Genomic DNA, 24,661 nt, shown 5'->3' with positions numbered 1-24,661 from the left:
TCCCTGGCTGTCCGGTGGTTAGGACTCCACGCTTTCACTGCCGAGGGCACAGGTTCGATCTCTGGTTGGGGAACTAAGATCCCGCAAGCCGCACGGCATGGCCAAAAAATATGTGTGTGTGTGTTTATATTTATATATATATTTTTCATATATATATATATATGACAAATTCAATACCCATTTGTGATCAGTGTCTTTAAAAGGTTGAAACGAATATGAAAAAGTGTTAACATTTATTAATCCTGAGTGGTAGATACATGGACATTTTATTCTGCACTTTTTTTTTCAGTTTAAAAAAACTTTGCAGCTTAAAATTATGGTGACCCACAAACATTTGTGCTTGTTTTTGTTCCTCCACTCTCTCCAACCTCAAAGCATATTGTGAAAACAAGAACAGTATTTACTTCTGTCTTGCCCAAAGTCTAAGCGCCCTATGTATGTAAGGGCATGACTTTCCCTCTCTGGCATAATCAGTGATGAGGAAACGGTCAAACTAAAGTTAACGGTCTCAAGTGATGATCAGGATACTTAGAAATTGCTCCAGATGAAATCTCTTCTCCAGTTATGGATTGAATTTCTCAGTTTCAATGAGTGTATTTACAAATATAAATGTATATATATGTATATGTTAAGCTATGAACAAATAATGGTGTTGTGTGAATGCAATATGCTTTGGGGTTTTTTGGTCATTTTTTTCCCCAGTTTTATTGAGATAAAATTGACATACATCACTGTGTTAGTTTAAGGTATTCAGCATAATGGTTTGACTTAGATATAATATACTGTGAAATGATTACTGCAGTAGGTTTAGTTAGCATCTGTCATCTCATATAGATACAATAAAAAGAAAAAGAAAAAAAAAGAAAATTTCTTTCCTTGTTATGAGGACTCAGGATCTACTCTCTTAACTTTAATGTATATCATATAGCAGTGGTAACTATAGTCATCAGGTTGTTAACTATAGTCATCATTTTTATTTTAGGTATCTACGAATATTTCAAAATGTGGACCTGTCCAGCAATTTTTACTTTAGGTATGTTTGAGCTGAATTTTGCTCTTATCATTCTCTTAAATGTTTATATAATTTTCCATAGGGTAAAAACAGAATCAGTAGTACTTCAGTTATTCTTTTTTTTAAATAGCCAAAGTTTTTCATCTAAAATAGTACAAATACAAGTATTTCCTCCTTTTAAAAATCTGATATTTGAAATTTTGAATGGATAAATTGTAATTATTCTCACTATAAAAATCTTTATTAGGATTTTAAGGAAATATTCTTATTTTTTAGTTTTGAACTACAAAAATGAAATCTGCATTCAGTCTATATACAGAGTTGTAACAGTTTCACAGTTTTCAATTTAACAATCTAGCAAAATTAGGTAAAAAATTCAAAATAGGAAGAACTGTTGAAATACCAGCATACCGCTATTGGCACTGTAAATTACTAACTTTCCTTTAGAGGAACGTAGCATTAAGTATATGTGAAAATATGCCTGAAGGTAATAAATCAGGAGAGAAAATATTAATCCTTATTTGTAAAGGGACATTAATAGCTTCTCTATTTATCATGGCCCAAACAAGCAAACCAGCCAACACAGGGACAACCCAAATATCGATAATTGAAAACTAAGCAAGCAAATTATAGCAGAGCATCATGATAAAATATTATACCACTGATGATGTGACCAATATGTAGGCCAGGTAAATATAATTTTCCATGTAGCCAAATAACTTTCTCTCAGCTATAATGTCCAAACTCAAAAGTAGAACATAAAATAGCATATAGCAAGGACTTGAGTCATGGGACTAGAAGAGGACCCAGAGTGTTGTAGCTATTGGTGTTACATACTTTTGGGGTACTTTGCATTATTTTAAATTTATTTTTAAACTGTTAATATAGTTAACCATTTCTTTATGAAGTAAAGAAAAACTTGTCTACTGTGTAGAGAGAGTGGATTATGTCTTCATTGATGTGAAACCGAAGACAGTTAATTAATTTAGCAATAGTATAGTGAAGGGCTCCTAAAGAAATAATTTTTGCTTCCACCAATGTTTATTGAAAGTATATTTCCATTGTATTTGTTTCCATCATTTGCTTTTCAGCCTTTATTGCTTAATTATGTTTATAGTCTCTGAGTTATTACTGAAGCTCAGTGGTACTGTTAGAAATGGTCTTCTCCTAATTCACCGTTTTCAGCTTCGTCTGCATCCCCACACTGAGTTCTGAACAAGTCATTCCATAAGTAAAAATATGAGGTTAAAGACTTCTGGAAAGGTTATACTGCATTGTTATGATTCAGCTAGAATAAAGCAGGAAGAATTGATTGTTAAAAGTAAAAGCCCAGGGCTTCCCTGGTGGCGCAGTGGTTGAGAGTCTGCCTGCTGATGCAGGGGACACAGGTTCGTGCCCCGGTCCTGGAAGATCCCACATGCTGCGGAGCGGCTGGGTCCGTGAGCCATGGCCGCTGAGCCTGTGCGTCCGGAGCCTGTGCTCCACAACGGGAGAGGCCACAACAGTGAGAGGCCCGCGTACCGCAAAAAAAAAAAAAAAAAGTAAAAGACCAACTTCTCTCCACCCCCCAGCTTTATTGAGATATTATTGACATACGTAAGTTTAAGTTGTACAATGTGATGATTGATACATGTATAGATACATGTATATATTGCAAAATGATTACCACAATAAGGTTAGTTAACACCTTCATCCCATCACACAGTTGTGATTGTGTGTGTGTGTGTGTGTGTGTGTGCGTGTAGTGATAACATTTAAGATTTACTCCCTTAACAAATTTCAAGTATATAATTCAGTATTGTTAATTATAGTTACCATGCTCTGTACATTAGATATCCAGATCTTATTTATCTTATGGCTAAGAGTTTGTACCCTTTGACCAACATTTCTCCATTCCTCCCCCTGCCACTGGCAACTACTATTCTACTCTCTCGTTCTATAAGTTCAGCTTTTTAAGATTCCACATGTAAGTGAGAACATAGTCTTTGTCTTTGTTTGTCTAACTTATTTCACTCAGCATAATGCCCTCCAGGTCCATCCATGTTGTTGCAAAAGGCAAGATTTCCTTTTTTATGGCCAAATGATACCCCATTATTTATATATGCCACATTTTCTTTATCCATTTATCTGTTAATGGACTCAGGTTGTTCTATGTCTTGGCTGTTGTCATTAATTCTGCAGTGGGCATGGGGGAGCAGATACCTCTTTGAGATAGTGATCTCATTTCCTTTGGATATATACCCAGAAATGGGATTGCTGGATCATATGGTAGTTTATTTTTAATTTTTCAAAAATTTATTTATTTTTATTTATTGATTGATCTTGTCTGCATTGGGTCTTCGTTGCTGTGCGCGGCCTTTTCTCTGGTTGCCGCGAGCGGGGGCTACTCTTCGTTGCGGTGCGTGGGCTTCGCATTGCAGTGGCTTCTCTTGTTCCAGAGCACGGGCTCTAGGCGTGCAGGCTTCAGTAGTTGTGGCACGGGGCTCAGCAGTTGTGGCTCACGGGCTCTAGAGCACAGGCTCGGTAGTTGTGGCACACGGGCTTAGTTGCTCCGCAGCATATGGGATCTTCCTAGACCAGGGCTTGAACCCGTGTACCCGGCATTTGCAGGCGGATTCCCAACCACTGAGCCACCAGGGAAGCCCTATTTTTAATTTTTTGAGGAACCTTCATTCTGTTTTCCATCGTGGCTGCACCAATTTCCATTCCCACCAGCAGTGCAAAAGGTTATCTTTTCTCTACATCCTTGCCAACCCTTACTGTTTCTTTGTTTGTTTTATAATAGCCATTCTAATAGGTATGAGGTAGTATCTCATTGTGGTTTTGATTTGCATTTCTCTACTGTGATGTTGAGCAACTTTTCATGCACTTGTTGGCCATTTGTATGTCTTCTTTGGAAAAATGTCTACTCAAGTCTTTTGTCCATTTTAAAATTGGATTATTTGTATGTTTGCTGTTGAGTTGTATGAGTTCCTTATGTACCTTGGCTATTAACCCCCTAATAGTTAGATGGTTTGCAAATATTTTCTTCCATAAGTTGCCTTTTTATTTTGCTGACTCTCTTTTTCTGTGCAGAAGCTTTTTAATTTGAAGCTTTTTAGTTTGTTTATTTTTGCTTTTGTTGCTTGCTCTTTTGGTGTCATATCCAAAAAACATCTTTGTCAAGAACAGTATCAAGGAAATTTTCTCCTATGTTTTCTTTTAGTAGTTTTATAGTTTTGGGTCTTACATTTAAGGCTTTAATCCATTTTGAGTTAATTTTTTGAGTGGTGTAATACAGGGGTCCAATTTCATTCTTCTGCTGGTGGTTGTCCAGTTTTCCCAGCACCATTTATTGAAGAGACTATCGTTTCTCCATTAGTCTTTTTGGCTCCCTTGTCAAATATTAGTTGACTATATAGGAGTGGGTTTATTTCTGGGCTCTCTATTCCATTGGTCTAGGTGTCTCTTTTATGTCAGTAACACACTGTTTTGAATGCTATAGCTTGGCAGTAAGGTTTGAAATCAGGAAGTTTGATGCCTCCAGCTTTGTCCTTCTTTCTTAAGATTGCTTTGGCTATTAGGAGTCTTTTGTAGTGCCATACAAATTTTAGAATTGTTTTTTTTCTATTCCTGTGGAAAATGTCATTGGCATTTTGATAGGGATTGTACTGAATCTATAGATGCCTTTGGGTAGTATGGACATTTAAACAATATTAATTCTTCTGTTCCATGAACACTGGATATCTTTCCATTTATTTGTGTCTTATTTTTTTCATCCATGTCTTATAATTTTTAGTGTACAGATCTCTTACCTCCTTCATTAAATTTATTCCTAAGTATTTTTTATGCTCTTGTAAATGCGATTGAAAAACCAACTTTTAAAAAAATTTAATTAATTAATTTATTTTTGGCTGTGTTGGGTCTTCGTTTCTGTGCGTGGGCTTTCTCTAGTTGCGGCGAGCAGGGGCCACCCTTCATCGTGGTGCACGGGCCTCTCTTGTGGAGCACAAGCTCCAGACGTGCAGGCTCAGTAGTTGTGGCTCACGGGCCTAGTTGCTCCGCGGCATGTGGGATCCTTCCAGACCAGGACTCGAACCCGTGTCCCCCACATTGGCAGGCAGACTGTCAACCACTGCACCACCAGGGAAACCCCAAAACCAACTTTTTAATACAGATTTTACCCCTGTGAGAATAGATGCTAGTAAAACTAATGGCTCTATCAAGCAAATGTGGTAAAATTTAATTTCACAGATGAAATAAATCAATTTCAAACAAATAAATAGTAAATCAATAATTTGATAATTAATAAATTGAGGAAGAAATAATTAAAATATGTATGTGAGTCTCCAGACAAAATTGTAACCATCTTAAAATATGACTAAAATACTTTCAAATTTGTGTAAACCTAAAGAATTCTAGATACTGTCTGAAATTCTGTGCTAAAAATATATAGCTAGAGATACTTATAAAAATTGTTAATTTTGTGCAAATTTTGTTTGCACAGACTGTTACAATTTTTTGGATGACTATTATGCTTTTCAAACATATTTTACCATGATGGCTTATGTTATTTGCTTATTCTTGTTTTATTAGTAAGTCAGTTATGGTACCACCAGTAATAATTAATAGAATTCTTTTCATTCATAGGTAAACTAGAGTACAGACCACGGACTGTTGCAGTGGATATTGTAACATTTTTAGTACTTCATTCAGATATATATGAGAGTGTGACCACTTTGTACAAGGCCCTGAAGTGAGATTAATTTCAGCGTGAAGCAAAAAATGCACACTGCAAATCAGTTAATGTGGGTTACTCACATTGTATTGTATATTTCTAGTTATGCAAATGCCTAAGTCATGCCGTGATTTTTAAATTTCCAATTATATTCATGGTTTACTGTGTTTTAATGTGCTTATTTGTACAGCATTGCTTCCAAGGGAACTAACAGGTGCTAAGTAATTTAGTTCACAGGTTTTAATTCCTTCTGGGAGCCAAGACTATGAAATATGTTTTGCTTTTCTAATTCTTATTAAGTTTCAGTTCTTTTCTCAGTTACAGCTATGATTTGTCCCACTCACTTCAATATAATCTCACTGTCTTGCGTATGCCCCTGGAGATGTTAAAGTCAGAAACGACCCAGACTCGCCAGGAGAGTTTCGACATCTTTGAAGATGAAGGATTAATTACACAGGGTGGAAGCGGTAGGTGGTTTTCAGCACATCCAATATATGTTAATGTGGCATCTATGAAACGGCATCTCATTAAATTCACTCACATTTCCCTCATATTTCTCCTTTCCTCTTTGCTCTTTGTCCGTATATCAGGTTGTTTCAGGTATAGGAACTTGACCAATTCATTTTTATAGAGATCATGCATCACCAAATGAATTTCATTTGTGGGCAAGCCAGAAAATTGTGTACTGATGTTTTCTAGCAAAATTTCATGCACCTTTTGTGGAATACATTCAGTTTAGTCCTTGAATGGAGAATTTTCTTTTTAAATATTGGAGAATACACATCACCACCTTATTTTTCTTCATAGAGACCAATTGTGTATGGGTTGAGTTTTAGAAAACAGTTACCATGGCTTGCCTCTTGTATCCTAGACATTTATATGTCATATCTCTAATCCTCATAAAAACTCTGCTCAGTAGGTATAATGCTACTTTGAAAGAAATAAAGGCTAAGTAGGAAACTGAGGCCTAGAGATTAAGATCACAAGGCCAGTGTCTAGAGGAACCATTGCGATAGGTCAGAGGCTGTTCTGACTTTGACTGGTCTCAACTTGCCCCTCTGGTCCCTCACAAGCCCTGCTTCTGTCAAGACCATTGTGGGATTACTGCAGGACGTGTGTGTGACTAGTCTAGGGTGGCCCTGGACATCTGGGACTAACCAATCACAGAATAGTATTGGTCCCTTTATCCCTGGATTTGGGGGTTGGTCTAGAAATCTAAAGCCAGAGACATTGCTAGAGTTAATGTTGTGAAGGAATTGCTTCAAACTTAAGACTGTTTAACTGAATTGGGCTTACTATGGAAACATAAAAAGTTAGTAGTGTCTTTGGGTGCCTTTCTCAGTGCAACTTCTATATAGTGATGGAGATGTGAGTGCAGAGGTAGAATGTAAGTTCCAGAAGGTTTGTCCTTACAGGACACACAGAAAGAGGCTGTACTCTTAGCATTTTGCCAAAGGTTCTGGTCCACTCTAAGAAGACTTAGACTGTTACTTAGACTGAATGCCATCTCTGTTATTGCCTTGACTCTTGTTAGTTTATTAGATTGAATATCTCTTGAGCTAAGGCCAAACCCAGTGCACCCTCCCTACCCCAAAACATCTAGATCACGTAAATTTGCCATGGTTCAGACATCTGGATTGTAACCTGTGCCACTAGAGACAGGTGGAGGGTAAAATAATGTGTGCCTGAATATTTGTCACATTTCTTCTAAATATCATACTTAGTAATAGAAAAGCTAAAAGTATTACTAAATTTGCACTATGTCTCATCTCACATCTGAATTTGAATATCTGTTCTGGGATCTGAATTAAGCCTCTGAAAGCTACTTAATTTTTTACTATCTGTCAGGCAGTTCTACTTGATAGATATGAATAACTGTGTATTAGGTTTTTATAGCTGCTATAAGAAATTACCACAAACTCAGTAACTTAAAACTATACAAATTTATTATCTTATGGGAGTCAGAAGTCCAAAAGAGGTCTCAGTGGACTAAAGTTAGAGTGTCAGCAAGGCTGCGTTCCTTTCTTGAGATCCTAGGGAAAAATCCATTTTCTTGTCCTTTTCATCTTCAAAGCCAGCAATGGCCGGCCGAGGGTTTTCCCACATTACATCACTCTGACACACTCCTGTTTCCCCCTTTCACTTAAAATGACCTGTGATTACATTGGGCCCACTTGGACAATCCAGAATAGTCTCCCCATCTTAAGGTCATCTGATTAACAACCTTAATTCCATCTGCAACTTTAATTCCTTCTTGCCATTGTAACATAACATATTCACAGGTTCTGGTGATTAGGACATAGACATCTTTTCTGTAGGGGAGGGATGCATTATCCTCCTTCTACACAGGGGAAACTGATAGGAAAGAGAGGGTGAGGGTAATCGGTATCGGGGTAGGTAGAAAAGGAAAATAATACATTTAAAAAAAATCTCGAATGTGTCAGGCAGCAAGTTAGTCACTTTGCATATATTATTTTTTTAATCTGAATAATATCTCTGCAGTGAGTAGTACCATCATTTCACAGTTTAGAAAATTGAGGTTCTGAGATGTTACGTAACTTGCCAAAGGTCACAGAGCTGGTAAGTGACAAAGACAGGACTCCAATCCATTATTCATGCTCATTGTAATGTCATTGAAGAGGTAGAGAAGGCTTAGTTTTTATGAATAAAACCAAAGTGTTTGTCATAGTATATAAACACTCTTAACATACATGTTTTGAGAAGAAAAAGAGTATTGACTGCCTCTATCCAGAACTGGTAACGATCTTTTAAGCCATTATCTTTAAAATATACTTGTTTTATTTTGTACTTTATATAAGTTTTGTAAAACTCATTGATGTTTAATAAATTTATTTGGATATCCTGAAATCATGCTTGATGAAATTAGTTTTGTTGTATAGAAAAAGCTTGATATGATAACAACTACCACTTATGGAAGTATCAGTAAGACACCAGACTTGTTCTGAGCACTTTATGTACATTATCAACTTATCTCATCTTTATAACAATCCCAGGATACAGGCACAAATGAGGAAACAGGGGCACTGGGAGTAAGTAACCCTCTTGGTCACACCTGTCACCCTGCTGATGAGGCAGAGCTTGGATTTGGACCCAGGCACTCTGACACCAGAGCCCATGCTCCCAGCTGCTGTCCTTGCTGTCTCTCGGCCTTATTCATGTATTTGTACACGTCTCCTTAATTTCCCAGCTGTTTTCTTCTCTCTTAGGTTAAAAACTCACAAATCAAAAAAAACCTCACAAATCAGAAAATGTGTGTTTTCTTTAACTTTGTACAGAATCAGCACAGTGTTCTGGGCAACGAGATGAGTTATATCTACTGAAAACAGCAATGATATTGATCAGGCATTTTGAAATTAAAAACAAAAGTTTAAGAACTTAAAAATGAATGTCAACCAATTTCCTTATCTTTCTGATACCAACTCTTATTTTTCAGGTGTATTTGGGATCTGTAGTGAGCCTTATATGAAGTACGTGTGGAACGGCGAACTTCTGGATATAATTAAAAATACTGTCCATCGTGACTGGCTGCTGTATGTTATTCATGGGTTCTGTGGACAGTCAAGTATCCTTTTTTAAAAAAATTAAGATACATATTATTAAACTTATGCTGTACCGATTTGTAGAAAGCTATGTATGAATTATAAGATTACAATTGTCTATGCATCCAGCAGATAGATTATAATTACCTATGCATTCCACGTAGTTGAAATACAAACAGGACTGCAGATCTACTATGTATACAGACAAATAACAAGGAAGAAAACGCTATGTACATAGGAAGTGATACAGGTAGTAAGTATCATTCTTACCGGAGAGAAGGAGCAGAATCCCTCACAGGTGGGGAGGATGGGGCAGGCTCACAGGAAAAGTTGAACTTGGCCTGGCCTCAGTCAAAAGGCAGGCCTTGGCAATAAGATTGTGGATTGGGGAAGCACCATGAATGTAGAGATGGAAAAGTTCATGGGAGTGTACTTGTGGCTTGTATATATCAATAAAACCCCTGGGAGGTAGTGTAGTGAGAAGGAGATCGTTAGGGGGAGTCAGACTGCCAGTCGCCAGATTGCTTTGGTGGTCGGACCAAGGACTTTGGGTTTGGTGCTAGAGCTTTTGAAAGTTTTTTTTCAAGAGGGTAACATACAAATTAGTACTTAGGAAGCTTGAGTGGATAGCTATTTTCAAGGTGGATTAAGTAAAATGAGACTAGAAAAAGGGACACTTGTTAGGAAAAGATTGCAGTGGTTCAGGTATAATGTAATGAAGGTCTGGACTAGGGCATAATAGATTAAATAGACATAGGTTGAGCCTTGGGTTAAGCTGATGAGTTCAATTTTTTAAATACCTTTTGTCCTTTTATTTAATTTTGCTATGTTGAAACCTCTCAACGTGTGCTATTACGTTATGAGGTTTAGGAAGGCAGTGTCTTCTTTCTAGAAGTGGTGTTTAGGTTTTTCCTGTCCCCTTTTGAGATCATGTAGGGCATTTGTGCACCTAGCCTGCTTTCTAGTTGACATTCTTCCTTGTGTTCTAGGTTTTTTAAAAACCTAGAGTGAAAACTTTAAAGGAGTGGTTGTTTTGAGACCATTAAGTGGGTGAATGTGATGAACCAATATTATGCTTTCTTGCATCAGACCTTTTGGGAGGAGTGGAGTCGGGGTAGAGCTGGAGAGATTAGCCTTGAAGAGGACCTGTGCTGCCTTCTTGGTGGCAAATGAGGGCAAGGAGAGGCTAGATGAAGACACAGAGGACGTCTGGAATGAAGATGAGTGAGATTTGTGTGCTACACTTGAAATGGCTCATTACTTTATAATCCTTTTCAAACAGTGAGTGGTATTATCTGCTTGATCGTTCACTGAATAGTGAGATTTGGCTCTGAAATACTCTGCTTCCAAAAGTAAAATCAACCTGTAAAAGCACACAGTTTTCACCACCAAGGACACTAAAAGAAATGTGCTACAGTTTCTAAAGACAGTTTCTAAAAGGTAATTCTAAACTGTTTTGTATTTCTCAAGAGCTAACTCAGGGCCTGGCATATATTAAGTACAATAAATGGGTTTTTTTAAAGTAGTGAATAGCACCATAGATTATAATTTTAAAGCTCGTTCGTTGAAATGTTGACTCCAGTCTCCCACTTATCAAGCATTTAATGAATTCTGGAAGTCTATATGAGATAAAAGTCATTGCTGTTTACTGAACGTTTGCTATAGGCCAGGCAGTAGTAACCATTACACACATTACCTAACCTAGTCTTCCCAACCACCTAATAAAATTGGTTACGTTTTTTTAGTACTTATACCATTTTACAGAAGATGAAATGGAGGCTCAGAAAGTTAAATAAGGTGACATAATTAATAAACGTCATTTTGATTAAACAGTTCCCAGTGTTCAGTTTTGCAGTTAGGTGACAAATTTGGGTGCTCTCACTGTATTATACTAACTCCATTCCCTCAGAGTTATCTATTGCTTCATAATTCAAGCACCCTGTTAAGTGACATTTGCTCACTTTGACAGGTATATGGTCTCTGAAGACTAAGGAAGGTTTAGTTGTACCTGTTTACATCCATACTTGGCTATAAGGAGGGACCACAGGTCTTCCCTTGGCCAATAACCCTACATCTGGTTACCATTTCCTCTGAAGTTCATGGAACCCACTCCTTAGTGGGTTCGTTTTTGCCTTAATACCTGCATAATTGGAAAGAACAGTTAGACCCAATGTTGTTCCATTCTTGGGTGGAGCTTTTTGGTGTTCTTTAACCTACTGGACAAAGTATATTGGGTGCAATGATTCTCTTGGTTTGGTGTGACAGTCATGAATGCTAAACAGCTTTAACTTGATTTCCAAGAGCTGTTGATCTATGGACGACCTGTGTATGTCACTTTAATAGCTAGAAGATCCAGTAAGTTCGCTGGGACCCGTTTTCTCAAGAGAGGTGCAAACTGTGAGGTAAGATGGGAAAACAACAACACTGCTGGCGATTTAACTTTTTACATCAGCTTTGCTGGCAGGTGAAGCAAAGTGGAATTTTAGAAAGTGGAATTTCTTAGTTTGGGACATCATCAAGAGAATAATGAATTCTCTAGAGTATCGGAAACTTGTGAGAAATATGACTAATGTACATATATTCTGAAAAATCAACTATCTTAGAGTTATGCAATACCTTAGGGGGTTATGAAATGTCTAATGTTTTGGAGGATGAGTCATTTCTGTAATATATGAAAAAATGTAGTACATATTTAGTGGAGAGACTAAAATAGCAAAGCACCTCCACCCAAGGAATAATTGGAGGGGAGCACTCGTTGGAAATGCATCCTTGATAAGAAGACTGAGTAGAGCAAGGCATGGGAAACCCTTTACCCCCTTCCCTCTGCTTTCGTTTGGCTCAAGACAGACTCCTTCTCTACTCATCCCTAGAAAATAACAACAAATTTATCTGTCCTGCCTTCAGTCATGTAATGTCCTTTGAGTGTTCCATCTCTCTTTGCAACAGACAACTTGAATCTTAGGCAGATGTGTGATTGAGTAGACAGATTGAGCAAGACATTGCATTTTGATCCTGCCTTAAAATAGCAACATTTGTTCTTAAAATTATATCAGCAGTGAACATAGTTATAACTGGTACTTTAAGAAAAAAGCAGAATTTTGCAACTCTATTTTTTACTTTTGAATATTTCAAGGGTAATTAAACAGGTACATTATTAATGCCTCTAAAATTATTCTTTGTCATATCATCATATACTTTTATAGGTAAAGCTATCTCAAGATTTTTTTTTCCTCTCCGTCAGGCATCTTTTATTGGAATCTCTTTCTTTTGTCCTTTTATTCCTCCTTGGTCTTCAGAATTGAATTCTTATATTTCACTGGTCTTCCTAACCTCCTGTATAATTTCATGTGATTGGTTTTTTTTGGTCTCTTTCTCTGCCATTTATATCACTCAAGCTGTTCTCTATCTATTACTTGTATTATTAGCTACTTAATTTGATTTTTCCCTTGTCTATTCTCTGCTATTTTTAATTGCTTCCTTTATTGCATTTTAATGATTTTCCTTTTTTTAATATGCACATTGAATGTTGATCAACATTTACCTCTTTTAAAGCATTCTAAGACTAGGAATTATATTTTCATTGTGTACTTGAAATTTTTTCCATTAAAAAATTCTAAGGATATAAAATATTTTTAAATGCACCTTTCTTTCCAGGGTGATGTTGCAAATGAAGTGGAAACGGAACAAATACTCTGCGATGCTTCTGTCATGTCTTTTACTGCAGGAAGTTATTCTTCTTACGTGCAAGTTAGAGGATCAGTTCCCTTATACTGGTCTCAGGACATTTCAACTATGATGCCTAAGCCACCTATTACATGTGCGTGGAACAGTCTTTTTTAATAGTAACTCTTCTTTACCCACATTTAGAGATAGTGAACTACTATCACAGAAATCTCATAAATGCTTGGGTTTTAATGAAGTTTTAGTACTGAAGAGTAGATCATTTAGAAGAAGGACTACTAATATTATTATGCAATAACTTTTATATATGTATTTTTAATTTTGGCCACTAGTAAATTATCTATATTATAAGATATAAATGTAATTATTTATATTCAGAAATGTAAGAATCATTCAAATTCAATAAATACATGAAGAATATTGATAAGCTTGAGAGGAATTTGAGACATGAAACTACCAGAAGATTAGTTGAATTGCATTTCTTTAAACATTATAATGCAAAACAAAACACTGTACTTCTTTTATTCTTTCTTTACAGTTTTCATTCTGGTACTTAACTCATTTTTTTTGTCCCCCCAGTGGATCAGGCAGATCCATTTGCCCATGTGGCTGCTCTTCACTTTGACCAGATGCTTCAGAGGTTTGGCTCCCCCATCATCATCTTAAATTTAGTGAAGGTATGACGTGCTATCTGTTTGGTTATGAAATTCAGTTACACTGGACAACATGGAGGGGTTTAACAAGCCTGCTTTACCTCTCCCCAGAGGAGAGACTTGTGGATTTATCATGCTGTGATGGCTCACGGTGTCTGAACTGTCTGAGCCGCTGTCCTTTGGCCTCTGATTCCATGTGGCCTCTTCCCTGGGTACGTGCCAGAATCCGTGGTGTGTTCCCTAGGGAAGAGAGCAATGAGCGTGTCAGTCTCCTGATTTTCTGGGGTGAACTAGGTGCAGGTGAAATTCTGCCTCAGCTTCTAGGACAGCTTGGAGAAGGAAGCATGGAGGTCAAACAGCCACAGCCTAGCCTTGATACAACCACTTCGTTGACCATCCACAGGATCTGCTGGGCAAGATAATATGTGGTAGTGGGATCTAAAGACTAGATTCAGAAATTGGGTGTGGTTGTAGCTCAAGGATCGGGTGGACAGAGTGGTGGCCTGGCTTCATAATTCTGTGCTTCCTTGTCAGAGTACACTGGTCAACGTATCTTGTGTATATGAGTAGGCAGTCAGGTCAAAGGCTGGGGTAGAGGGCAGGGCGACTAGATAAGAAGAAATAAAAGGAATCCAGATCGGAAAAGAAGAAGTAAATCTGTCACTGTTTGCAGATGACATGATACTATACACGGAGAATCCTAAAGATGCTACCAGAAAACTACTAGAGCTAATCAGTGAACTTGGTAATGTAGCAGGTTACAAAATTAATGCACAGAAATCTCTTGCATTCTTATACACTAATGATGAAAAATCTGAAAGAGAAATTAAGCCAACACTCCCATTTACCATTGCAACAAAAAGAATAAAATACCTAAGAATAAACCTACCTAAGGAGACAAGAAACCTATATGCAGAAAACTATAAGACACTGATGAAAGAAATTAAAGATGATACAAACAGATGGAGAGATACCATGTTCTTGGATTGGAAGAATCAACATTGTGAAAATGACTCTACTACCCAGAGCAATCTACAGATTCAGTGCAATCCCTATCAAACTACCAATGGCATTTTTCACAGAGCTAGAACAAAAAATTTCACAATTTGTATGGAAACACAAAAGACCCCAAACAGCCAAAGCAATCTTGAGAAGGAAAAATGGAGCTGGAGGAATCAGGCTCCCAGAGTTCAGACTATACTACAAAACTGCAGTCATCAAGACAGTATGGTACTGACACAAAAACAGAAATATAGATCAATGGAACAGGATAGAAAGCCCAGAGATAAACCCATGCACATGTGGTCACCTTATCTTTGATAAAGGAGGCAAGAGTATACAATGGAGTAAAGACAGCCTCTTCAATAAGTGGTGCTGGGAAAACTGGACAGCTACATGTAAAAGAATGAAATTAGAACACTTCCTAACACCATACACAAAAATAAACTCAAAATGGATTAAAGACCTAAACGTAAGGCCAGACACTATCAAACTCTTAGAGGAAAACATAGGCATGTACACTCTATGACATAAATCACAGCAAGATCCTTTTTGACCCACCTCCTAGAGAAATGGAAATAAAAGCAAAAATAAACAAATGGGACCTAATGAAACTTAAAAGCTTTTGCACAGCAAAGGACACCATAAACAAGATGAAAAGACCACCCTCAGAATGGGAGAAAATATTTGCAAATGAAGCAACTGACAAAGAATCTCTAAAATTTACAAGCATCTCATGTAGCTGAATATCAAAAAAACAAACAACGCAATCCAAAAACGGGCAGAAGACCTAAATAGATATTTCTCCAGAGAAGACGTACAGATTGCCAACAAACACATGGAAGAATGCTGAACATCACTAATTATTAGAGAAATGCAGATCAAAACTACAATGAAGTATCACCTCACACCAGTCAGAATGGCCATCATCAAAAAAATCTACAAACAATAAATGCTGGAGAGGGTGTGGAGAAAAGGGAACCCTCCTGCACTGCTGGTGGGAATGTAAATTGATACAGCCACTGTGGAGAACAGTATGGAGGTTCCTTAAAAAACTAAAAATAGAACTACTATACGACCCAGCAATCCCACTACTGGGCATATACCCTGAGAAAACCATAATTCACAGAGTCATGTACCACAATGTTCATTGCAGCTCTGTTTACAGTAGCCAGGACATGGAAGCACCCTAAGTGTCCATCAACAGATGAATGGATAAAGAAGATGTGGCACATATATACAATGGAATATTACTCAGCCATAAAAAGAAATGAAATTGAGTTATTTGTAGTGAGGTGGATGGACCTAGAGACTGTCATACAGAGTGAAGTAAGTCAGAAAAGGAAAAACATAATACTATATGCTAACACATACACATGGAACCAAAAAAAAATGGTTCTGAAAAACCTAGGGGCAGGACAGGAATGAAAACACAGACGTAGAGAATGGACTTGAGGACACAGGGAGGGGGAAGGATAAGCTGGGACGAAGTGAGAGAGTGGCATGGACATACATACACTACCAAATGTAAAATAGATAGCTAGTGGGAAGCAGCTGCATAGCACAGGGAGATCGGCTCCATGCTTTGTGTCCACCTAAAGGGGTGGGATAGGGAGGGTGAGAGGGAGACGATGCAAGAGGGAGGAGATATGGGTATGTAAGTATACGTATAGCTGATCACTTTGTTATAAAGCAGAAACTAACACACCATTGTAAAGCAATTATACTCCAGTAAAGATGTTTAAAAAAATCAGAAACCAATAATAAAGTGATACTGAATTTTATATTTTAAAAGCAAATCATAGCTGTCTCTGTTGCAGTGAAGTGAAATGGAAGAATCTCATTCTGTGGCCAGGAAAACTCTGAGTATATGAAAAGCAAGGGTTTTGTTATATTATGTTTGTGGCAGTTGGCCGACAAACTAGTAGTATCTGAGATTATTCTGAGAAGTTGATTAGTAAATATAATTCAATTTAATCAAAAACCAAGTAATCCTATGTCCATTTAGTCCACCATTTGACAAGCAGTTTTGAAGGTTTCCTTTGTGCCAGGGCAATCATAGAAGCAGTGGTTGCCTTCCCAGGGCTACCAGTCTAACAGAGGAGATGGTGAAGTGATGCAGAGGTACCGACACTGGGTTACGATGCTATGAGAGCTTATAAGGGGAAAGAAGTCTTTCCTGAGGAAGCGATGAGTCAGCTCAGCCTGAACGAAGAGGCATTAACAAGGCCAAGAAGAAAGAAAACAGCAGGTACAAAGGCCCTGAGACAGGAGGGGATTTGGTGGATTTAAGGAAGAAAAGGCTTGTCTGGCTGGGTCCCAGAGGATGAGGGAGTTATGCCAGACATGCAGAGCCTTGTAGGGTGTGTTAATGAGTCTGGTCTTTATCCTGACTTTCCAAAACCATTGAAGGTTTTGTATGGCTGAGAGGATGGTGATCAGATTTCTGTTTTGAAAAGATTGTCCTGACCTCAATCTAGAGAATGAATGGATTGGTACAAGGCTAAAGTCTATGTTGGAAGACCACATAGGTGGCTGTTAGAATTATCCAGAAAAGGGTAACTGGCCTAAACTTGGGTGGTGTGGTAGAGGTGGAGAGAAGTGGACACAGGCAGTAGACTCAGTGATGAGCTGGGTCTGATATGAGGGAGAGGGAGATGTCAGGCTTGATTCCTAGGTTTCTGGCGAGTATCAGGTGGATGGATGGTGATGCCATTCACTGAGCCAGGGACCGTGGACTCAGTCTGTGAGGGAAGATGGTGAGTATGGTTTGGATGTGCTGAGGTTTGAGATGGATTGAGTCCTGTCAGAGGAGCTGGCAAGTGAGTGGCCAGTGTGTGAGATAGAAGCTCAGGAGAGAGGTCTGGGCTGAGATGTGATTTTGTGGCTCATGTGTGTCCCAGCGATATTTGAAGACATGGGCATGGAGGTGATGCCCATTTAGAGGGTTCAGAGTGGCAAGAGGGAAGAGCCTCCAGTCTTGTCTTGAGGACCCCCCAGCTCTTAATGTCCAGTTAGAGCAGGCAGAGTTTGTAAAGGAGGCTGGGAAAGAACAGACAGAAAAGTAGGAGGAAAACCAGGTGAGCGCCGTGTTATGACAAAGAGAAAGCATGTTTCATGATGAAGGAAGTAAGCAATCAACAGTGGCAAAGGCTGCTGACAGGTCAAGTAAGATGAAAACAGGAAATATGCTCCTTGTGTTACCAACACAAGTCCTCCCTGTAGGAGGACTTCCCTCGTCCTGGGGAAATGAAGTACCTAACGAGAAATGAAGAAGAGTTGGTGTTTTCATCAGTATGTTGTTTTTTTTTGTTTGTTTGTTTTTTTAAGAGAGCATAATGCTGTGTTTAAAAGCCTGTGGGAAGGATCCATTTGGGATCCTTGAGAGGTATAAAACACAGGAGAGAGAAAGGACGATCAGGGGCATCGTGTGCTTCAGAAAGGAGGAAATCTGAAACATGGAGGGAGGAATTATTTTAATGGGAGAACAGAGAATAGTAAGGGTACGTGTGTGTGTGTGTGTGTGTGTGTGTTGTGTATGCGTACATGCTCCTTCCTGATAACTTTAACTTCTCCTTAAGGTAAGAGGGATGGTCACCTGCTCAGAGCAGAGGTTTGAGGGTGGTGGAAGTTTCACAGCCTTCATGTATGTGTGAGGGTGGATTGACCAGAGACCTCCAGGAAATGCTAAGGGCTAATTTCAGGTTGGTGATCAGGATTTCTTTCTTTATTTTTTTAATGAATTTATTTATTTTTGGCTGCGTTGGGTCTTTGTTGCTGCACGTGGGCTTTCTCTAGTTGCAGTGAGTAGGGGCTACTCTTCATTGTGGTGCGAGGGCTTCTCATTGCAGTGGCTTCTCTTGTTGCGGAGCATGGGCTCCAGGTGCGTGGGCTTCAGTAGTTGCAGCACACGGGCTCGGTAGTTGCGGCTCGCGGGCTCTAGAGCGCAGGCTCAGCAGTTGTGGCGCACGGGCTTAATTGCTCCGCGGCATGTGGGATCTTCCAGGACCAGGGATCGAACCCGTGTCCTCTGCATTGGCAGGCAGATTCTTAACCACTGCGCCACGAGGGAAGTCCCCCAAGATTTCTTAAATTCTGCTATTGCCTGACTTTTCCTGGCAGGGCTTGTGTATGGCTGTGAGCACAGAGGAAGTAGATAATTGGGTTCGTTCAGTTCTGCCAGGCAGGCGTGATGTAGAAAGACAGGTAATAGGGGTTTTGGATGTTGGCGGAAGTCTAATTGAAGCAGACCATGAAACCTGAGCTGGAGGAGGGGGAGTGTTGGAGAGGGTGATGAAGAAAGCAGTGCTGTCGGTGGACTGGGGTCCTGGTGAGGTGGGGTGTTTAAAACAAGCCATCTGAAAATAAAAGAGGTTCTGGATAAGACATGTTGAAGGCAGAGGAGTTACCTGTGGTGATGACTTGATCTGAGATGTGAGGGTGGGAAGGATGGCTTAGCTAGAGTGGAGGAGGAACAGGTACTGGGAGCCACCCAGGAGGGGGGCACAGACCAAGATCCAGTTGCGGGGAAAGGACCGTAGAACCAAGTGCGAGTGTTCAGAGGAGCAGGGTGTGTGTGTGTGCCTGTGAGCGTGTGGCTCCGGAGGAGGGGAGTGGGCAGGAGGGGCTGGGGACAGTGAGGCAGGAAGGTTTATTTCTTCCTTTATTGCTCTTTGCTTTATGAAATTATTGCATCCTATCAGGGATTGACTTTGTAAAATAAATCATTCAGGTATTAAATACATCTTTTTAGACTTTGGTTCACATCAGTTCAGAAGTTTCATTTTCACGTCTCTCCCCCATCAACTCAGAATAACATACGGCAATAGGTGGATGGTCCACAACCGCAGCCTGATATTGAACAACAGCTATAAGAGACATAATCAAAAACTTCAAAAATGAAAACTCTAGTAATAAGAACCCTCATGAACATTTTTCTAGTAAACTATAAGCCATAAGAGATTGTTAGTATAGAAATAAATGATTGCTGAAGCACTAAATTACAAGGTTATCACTAGAACATAAACATCGACCTTAATTAGTGAATTTTCTTCATATTTTACAGAGTCCTTATAGTGTGGTTAAAAGCTATGGTTAAGTGGAAATTCAGTTTATGATGTTTGAAATAATCTATTTCTCTATTAAATATGCAGGTTCAAAATATAATACCAGATACGTGTGGCTGTAAAGTGTTCCTGCCCAGATTTCTCAAATGAACATTTATTTCTTAATATTTAAAGGGCAGTCAGTGGGTTTTAAAATTGTCCTTGTTTATTGTTTCATTGCCATAAAAATCCTGGCAATAACTAGAAAATTGTTTGGAGATTAAGTTGCTGTTTTGTAGAATAGAAAAAAATGTTCTGTTGTTTTTGTCATTATTTTATTCATAGGATAAAAGAAGATGTTTATTCAGTTCACTTAGAACTCCTCATTAACTTGTCAAAGAATGTGTGTATGTGTGCGTGTGTGTGTAGCACGATATCAACGGATATTCACTCTTTATTCTGCCTCCGTATGAAGTGTCTAAAGTGGAATACTTTTCTTGATTTCTCTTTTGCCCTGTGTTGTGCACTATCTCCTGCCCTCCCTCCACTCCACCATGTGGAGGTTTGAGACACTGCTTGTCAGACATTTTGGAGCAATCCTTATACTGTCATTGCTTCTACTGGGAATCAGTAGGAAGCCAACCAGGGATCTGATGTCATTGTACATCAGAGGACTTTAATCCCGGGTCCATGGACGGCCACTGGGGGGGGGTGTCTCTGAACCCTTTGAAACAATCACTTGCATATGTGAAGTTTTCATCTGGTTGTTAAAGGGGTCTGTGACCAAAGAAGGTCAATGAAACAATCCACTAGCTAATCCACTGTGGGCAGACAATGCATAAAGCAGATTCTTTACATAGACATGATTGAAAGTTGATGAAATAACTTTATCTCTCTGTCTCATTAAATGTCAGATTTGATATAAGAAATTCAAAAACTTTTTGTTTCTCTAGTTGGCTTAAAGTGCTTTTGAGAAAATTACAGGTATACAATTTAATTTTCTCAGATGTAAAAATAAGCTAAATATTTGTTCATCCCAAACTGATTTAATGCTGTTCTTAATCAATTCTTACCTAATTCCTCCATACATACAGCTGTGCAAAATAGATACCCCTTTTCTGTTTCCTCAGTGATTATCTAATTAAATTCATGACAGTTGAAAAGTAATCACCATGGTTGAAAACAGTGTAGACCTATTTTGATGCCAGCAATAGTACCTCAGTGCTGTATCCATATTGCTGAATTAATTGTTTTTTGTTTGTTTCTATGTGAAGTCCTGATCAGGATAACAATAAAGTTAATTTTTATTAATCCTTACCATGTGTCATATGCTCTTATAAGAAACTATCATGTTTCATCTCAGTTAAACCTCACATCAATCCTTTAAGTGAGATACTACTGTTACCCATTTTACAGACGAAGAAATGGAGGCCAAGGAAAGTTGAGAACCTTGCTCAAGGCCATGTGGCTGGTAAGAGGCAGAGCCAGCACTCCAACCACAAAACTGGACACTATGCACCAGCTCCTCTTGAATGGGAGGCAGTATGATATCTAAGGAGCTACAGCAGGAAAGGAGGTGGACAGTCAGGTTTAGTCCCATGAACGCCTCTCAGCTTCAGTTCATCCAGCCACAGTGTAAAAGGGGAAGACATGGCTGCCTTGGCTACCTCACGGGGATTTTATGAGAGTCAAGTTTAAAAGCCTATGAACGGGACTTCCCTGGTGGCCCAGTGGTTAAGAATCCACTTGCCAGTGCAGGAGACACAGGTTCAAGCCCTGGTCAGGGAAGATCCCACATGCCGCGGAGCAGCTAAGCCTGCGTCACAATTACTGAGCCTGCGCTCTAGAGCCCGTGAGCCACAACTACTGAGCCCATGTGCCACAACTGCTGAAGCCCACGTGCTTACAGCCCGTGCTCCGCAACAAGAGAAGCCACCGCAATGGGAAGCCCACGCACTGCAATGAAGAGTAGCTCCCGCTTGCTGCAACTAGAGAAAGCCCGCGCACAGCAACGAAGACCCAACACAGCCAAAAAAAAAAAAAAAAAAGCCTATGAAGCCTGCGAAAGCATTCTCCACTCTGCCAGTTTGGGGATTAGCCATCTAGGCCCAGTTGATTACTCTCTGGTCCTTAGCTGGCTGGGGTTGGAGGTTCCTTTCTCCTGGTCCTTGGGAAGTTCTCCTTTGCCAAAGTGGAGTGTGGAGTGTGTAGTGTGTAGGACAGGCCTGTGTAGGGTGAGCTGGGCTTCTTGGGACTGTAGGAGGTTATGAGGAAGAAATCTGATCTCCTTGAGTCTTTAATGCTCATTATCTGTTGACTGTAATTCAGTGATGCATTTATTTCTTTACATTATTTTAATTTGAGTAGGTAGGTTTCATTTTTGTATATTTAGCACTTCAGCTTTTTGTCTTAGTGGCAAAGTTATGTTAAAAGTCTGTTCCTCTGATTTAAGGTAGTTAGAACACTGAAAATGTTTAATTTTTGGTAAAGGAACGAGAGAAAAGAAAGCATGAGAGAATTTTGAGTGAAGAACTCGTAGCTGCTGTGACCTACCTCAACCAGTTCTTGCCTCCCGAGCACACGATTATTTATATTCCTTGGGATATGGCCAAGTACACCAAAAGGTGAGCAGATGCTCATACGTCTGGTTATATTTTCCTCCTCTTGTGATGTAAAATAGCTGATCTCTCTGGTAAAGTGAATGTTACTTTTTTCATTTCCTTTGTGAACCGGCTTGAGGGGCTGTTTAACTGCTGGTGTATAATTTGAGGGCTTAAATTAGTTGACCAAATTCTTTTTGCCCAGCATTTTTACCGTTTAGAAATTCTCTTTGAAGTATCTCGTGAGCTCAGAACATCTTTACTCTGCTGCTTTTCCTTAAAGGCATTAGTTTCACTTTTTTCTATTTCTTTCTCCCTGTTTAATCACTTTCTCAGACACCACTTTCAGATTATCTCATGCATGGATGAACCAGCGCTAACTCTTGACTGTTTATAGTAAATCCAAACCCCTTAGTGTAATGTTAAAGCCCCATCACCTGGTTGGTTCCAGAATGCATAACTTCTTCTTTATTCCCAGGGCTGTTCTGTTCCTGAAAAGCTAACCTTCATGTTCTGTCCCCAGTGCAGCAGCCAGGGTCCAATTCTGGAACCTTTGTTCCTGTTGTTTCCCCCTGCCCTCCACTGGCTGCTTTCCCGCCTCTCTGTCAAGATCTGATTCAAAACTCATCTCATCCAAGGAACTTGCATTCATTTACCAGGGGTCATACAAACATTAGGCTCATATTGAGGTCTCCGTTATTTTTAAATGTCACTGTATTGTTTTGTACTTGACTCATTGTACTTTTTTCTGAACCATTTTAATGTAGTTATAGATACATGCACGCGTGCGCACACAGAAACACACACACACACACACACTTTCCCATAGTATAAGCCTGGTTGCAGGTTGGTGCCATTAGTAGTAATTTATTTTCCAGTGTTTTCTTCCCCTTCCACTACACTGTGCATTGTGCTCTCTTCACATTTCATGAATCCATATTTAACTGACTGCACTCTTGAGGAGTGAAAGGCTTTGGGAAGAGCTCTTGCAGGGGGATGTCATGTGCCGAGTTTAAGGCTTGCCAATAGTTGCTATCGAGTTACGGGCCCTTCATGTCTCCTTGTGCCAAATCTTGCTAGTTATTGAGTACACATTGCATTCCAGAAATTAATTCTTACAATGTTCCTATTGAGTACAAACCAGAGATTTTAAAAATTAAATCCCTGAGTATCATTACTGTAGACTTTGCTTTAGATGTGAGAATAAATATGTATGAAGACGTGGGCTGTTCTCACTTCTCTCATTCTTCCTCCTTGCCCTCAGCAAGCTGTGTAATGTTCTGGATCGCCTGAACGTGATTGCAGAAAGTGTGGTGAAGAAAACAGGCTTCTTTGTAAACCGCCCTGATTCATACTGTAGCATTTTGCGGCCAGATGAAAAGTATGTATGGTGTTTTAAAACCTTAAAAGAAATCAAGAATTTTGCTCTTACAGATAAAAAATATTCTAAATATGAGCAGTTTGACTCCTTGGAAGATGGATGACTTTATTCCTTTGGGGAGACAAGACACGCAGCCCATGTGACTGTGGAATGAACGTTCACGATGGCATGCAGTTTCCTCTGCGGGTATATACCCTGAGATGGAAGCCATGGAATCTCTTGCTTCTTAGAATAAACATTACATAAAATATTTCTGTAAAGTGAAATTTTCTGTAATGAATTCTATTCTTCAGTATTAAATAGGAGCAGGAAAAATTTTCTAATAAACCAGTGTATACATTAGTATTTAAACTAACATTTTAATGAAAATGTATCATTGTATTATAGTTAGTTGCTCACAAGTCTTTCCTCATTACTACTTTGTGAGCACCTTCAGATCAAGCAAATGTGCTTTATTTATCTTTTAAGGGACCAATATTATATATTTCCAGTATTTTATTTTCAGTTAGTAAAGTTAACTATAATGGTAAAACACACACACACACACACACACACACACACACACACACACACACAGCAAAACCAAAAAACAACCAACTCCTAATGTGTACATCTTTGCAAGTAATCCTTTTGTTATAGTTTGAATTTCGGGGCACCTGTGACCAGGGTCCCCAAGACCACTCCCAGGCTCAGTGATTCACTAGGAGAACTCAAAGGACCCAGCATACTGTTGTTCTCTTGGCTGTGATTTATTACTACCAGACAAAACAAAGCAAAATTAGCCAAGGGGAAAGGCACACGGGATGAAGTCCAGAGGAAATCAGGGGCATGCTTCCAGAGTCCTCTCCTGCTAGAGGCACACAGAGAGTGCTAATTCTCCCAGCGACTTGTGATGTGTGTGTGAAATGTCACCAACCAGGGGAGATGATGAAAGACTTGGTGCCAGGGTTTTTATTGGAGGTGGTCCTATAGGCAGCCTCTGCCTGGCAGCTTCCAAAATTTCAGACTCGCAG

General features: G+C 39.1%; 1 protein-coding gene across 1 annotated transcript in view; it reads left to right on the top strand.

The window, feature by feature from the left end:
- Nucleotides 1-24,661, top strand: part of FIG4 (FIG4 phosphoinositide 5-phosphatase) — a 136,008-nt gene that overhangs the window by 40,724 nt on the left and 70,623 nt on the right. Inside the window, exons 5-12 of the mRNA XM_065888453.1 lie at nucleotides 983-1,033; nucleotides 6,048-6,196; nucleotides 9,184-9,312; nucleotides 11,591-11,691; nucleotides 12,944-13,106; nucleotides 13,550-13,647; nucleotides 22,158-22,291; nucleotides 23,532-23,648. Coding sequence (XP_065744525.1) covers nucleotides 983-1,033; nucleotides 6,048-6,196; nucleotides 9,184-9,312; nucleotides 11,591-11,691; nucleotides 12,944-13,106; nucleotides 13,550-13,647; nucleotides 22,158-22,291; nucleotides 23,532-23,648 — 942 coding nt within the window. The remainder of the gene's footprint in view (nucleotides 1-982; nucleotides 1,034-6,047; nucleotides 6,197-9,183; nucleotides 9,313-11,590; nucleotides 11,692-12,943; nucleotides 13,107-13,549; nucleotides 13,648-22,157; nucleotides 22,292-23,531; nucleotides 23,649-24,661) is intronic.

This window comes from Phocoena phocoena, chromosome 12 (genome assembly GCF_963924675.1).
Source record: "Phocoena phocoena chromosome 12, mPhoPho1.1, whole genome shotgun sequence".
Classification (NCBI taxonomy): Eukaryota; Metazoa; Chordata; class Mammalia; order Artiodactyla; family Phocoenidae; genus Phocoena; species Phocoena phocoena.
Note: the sequence above shows the minus strand (reverse complement) of the source record. Positions and strands in the feature narration are given on the sequence as shown.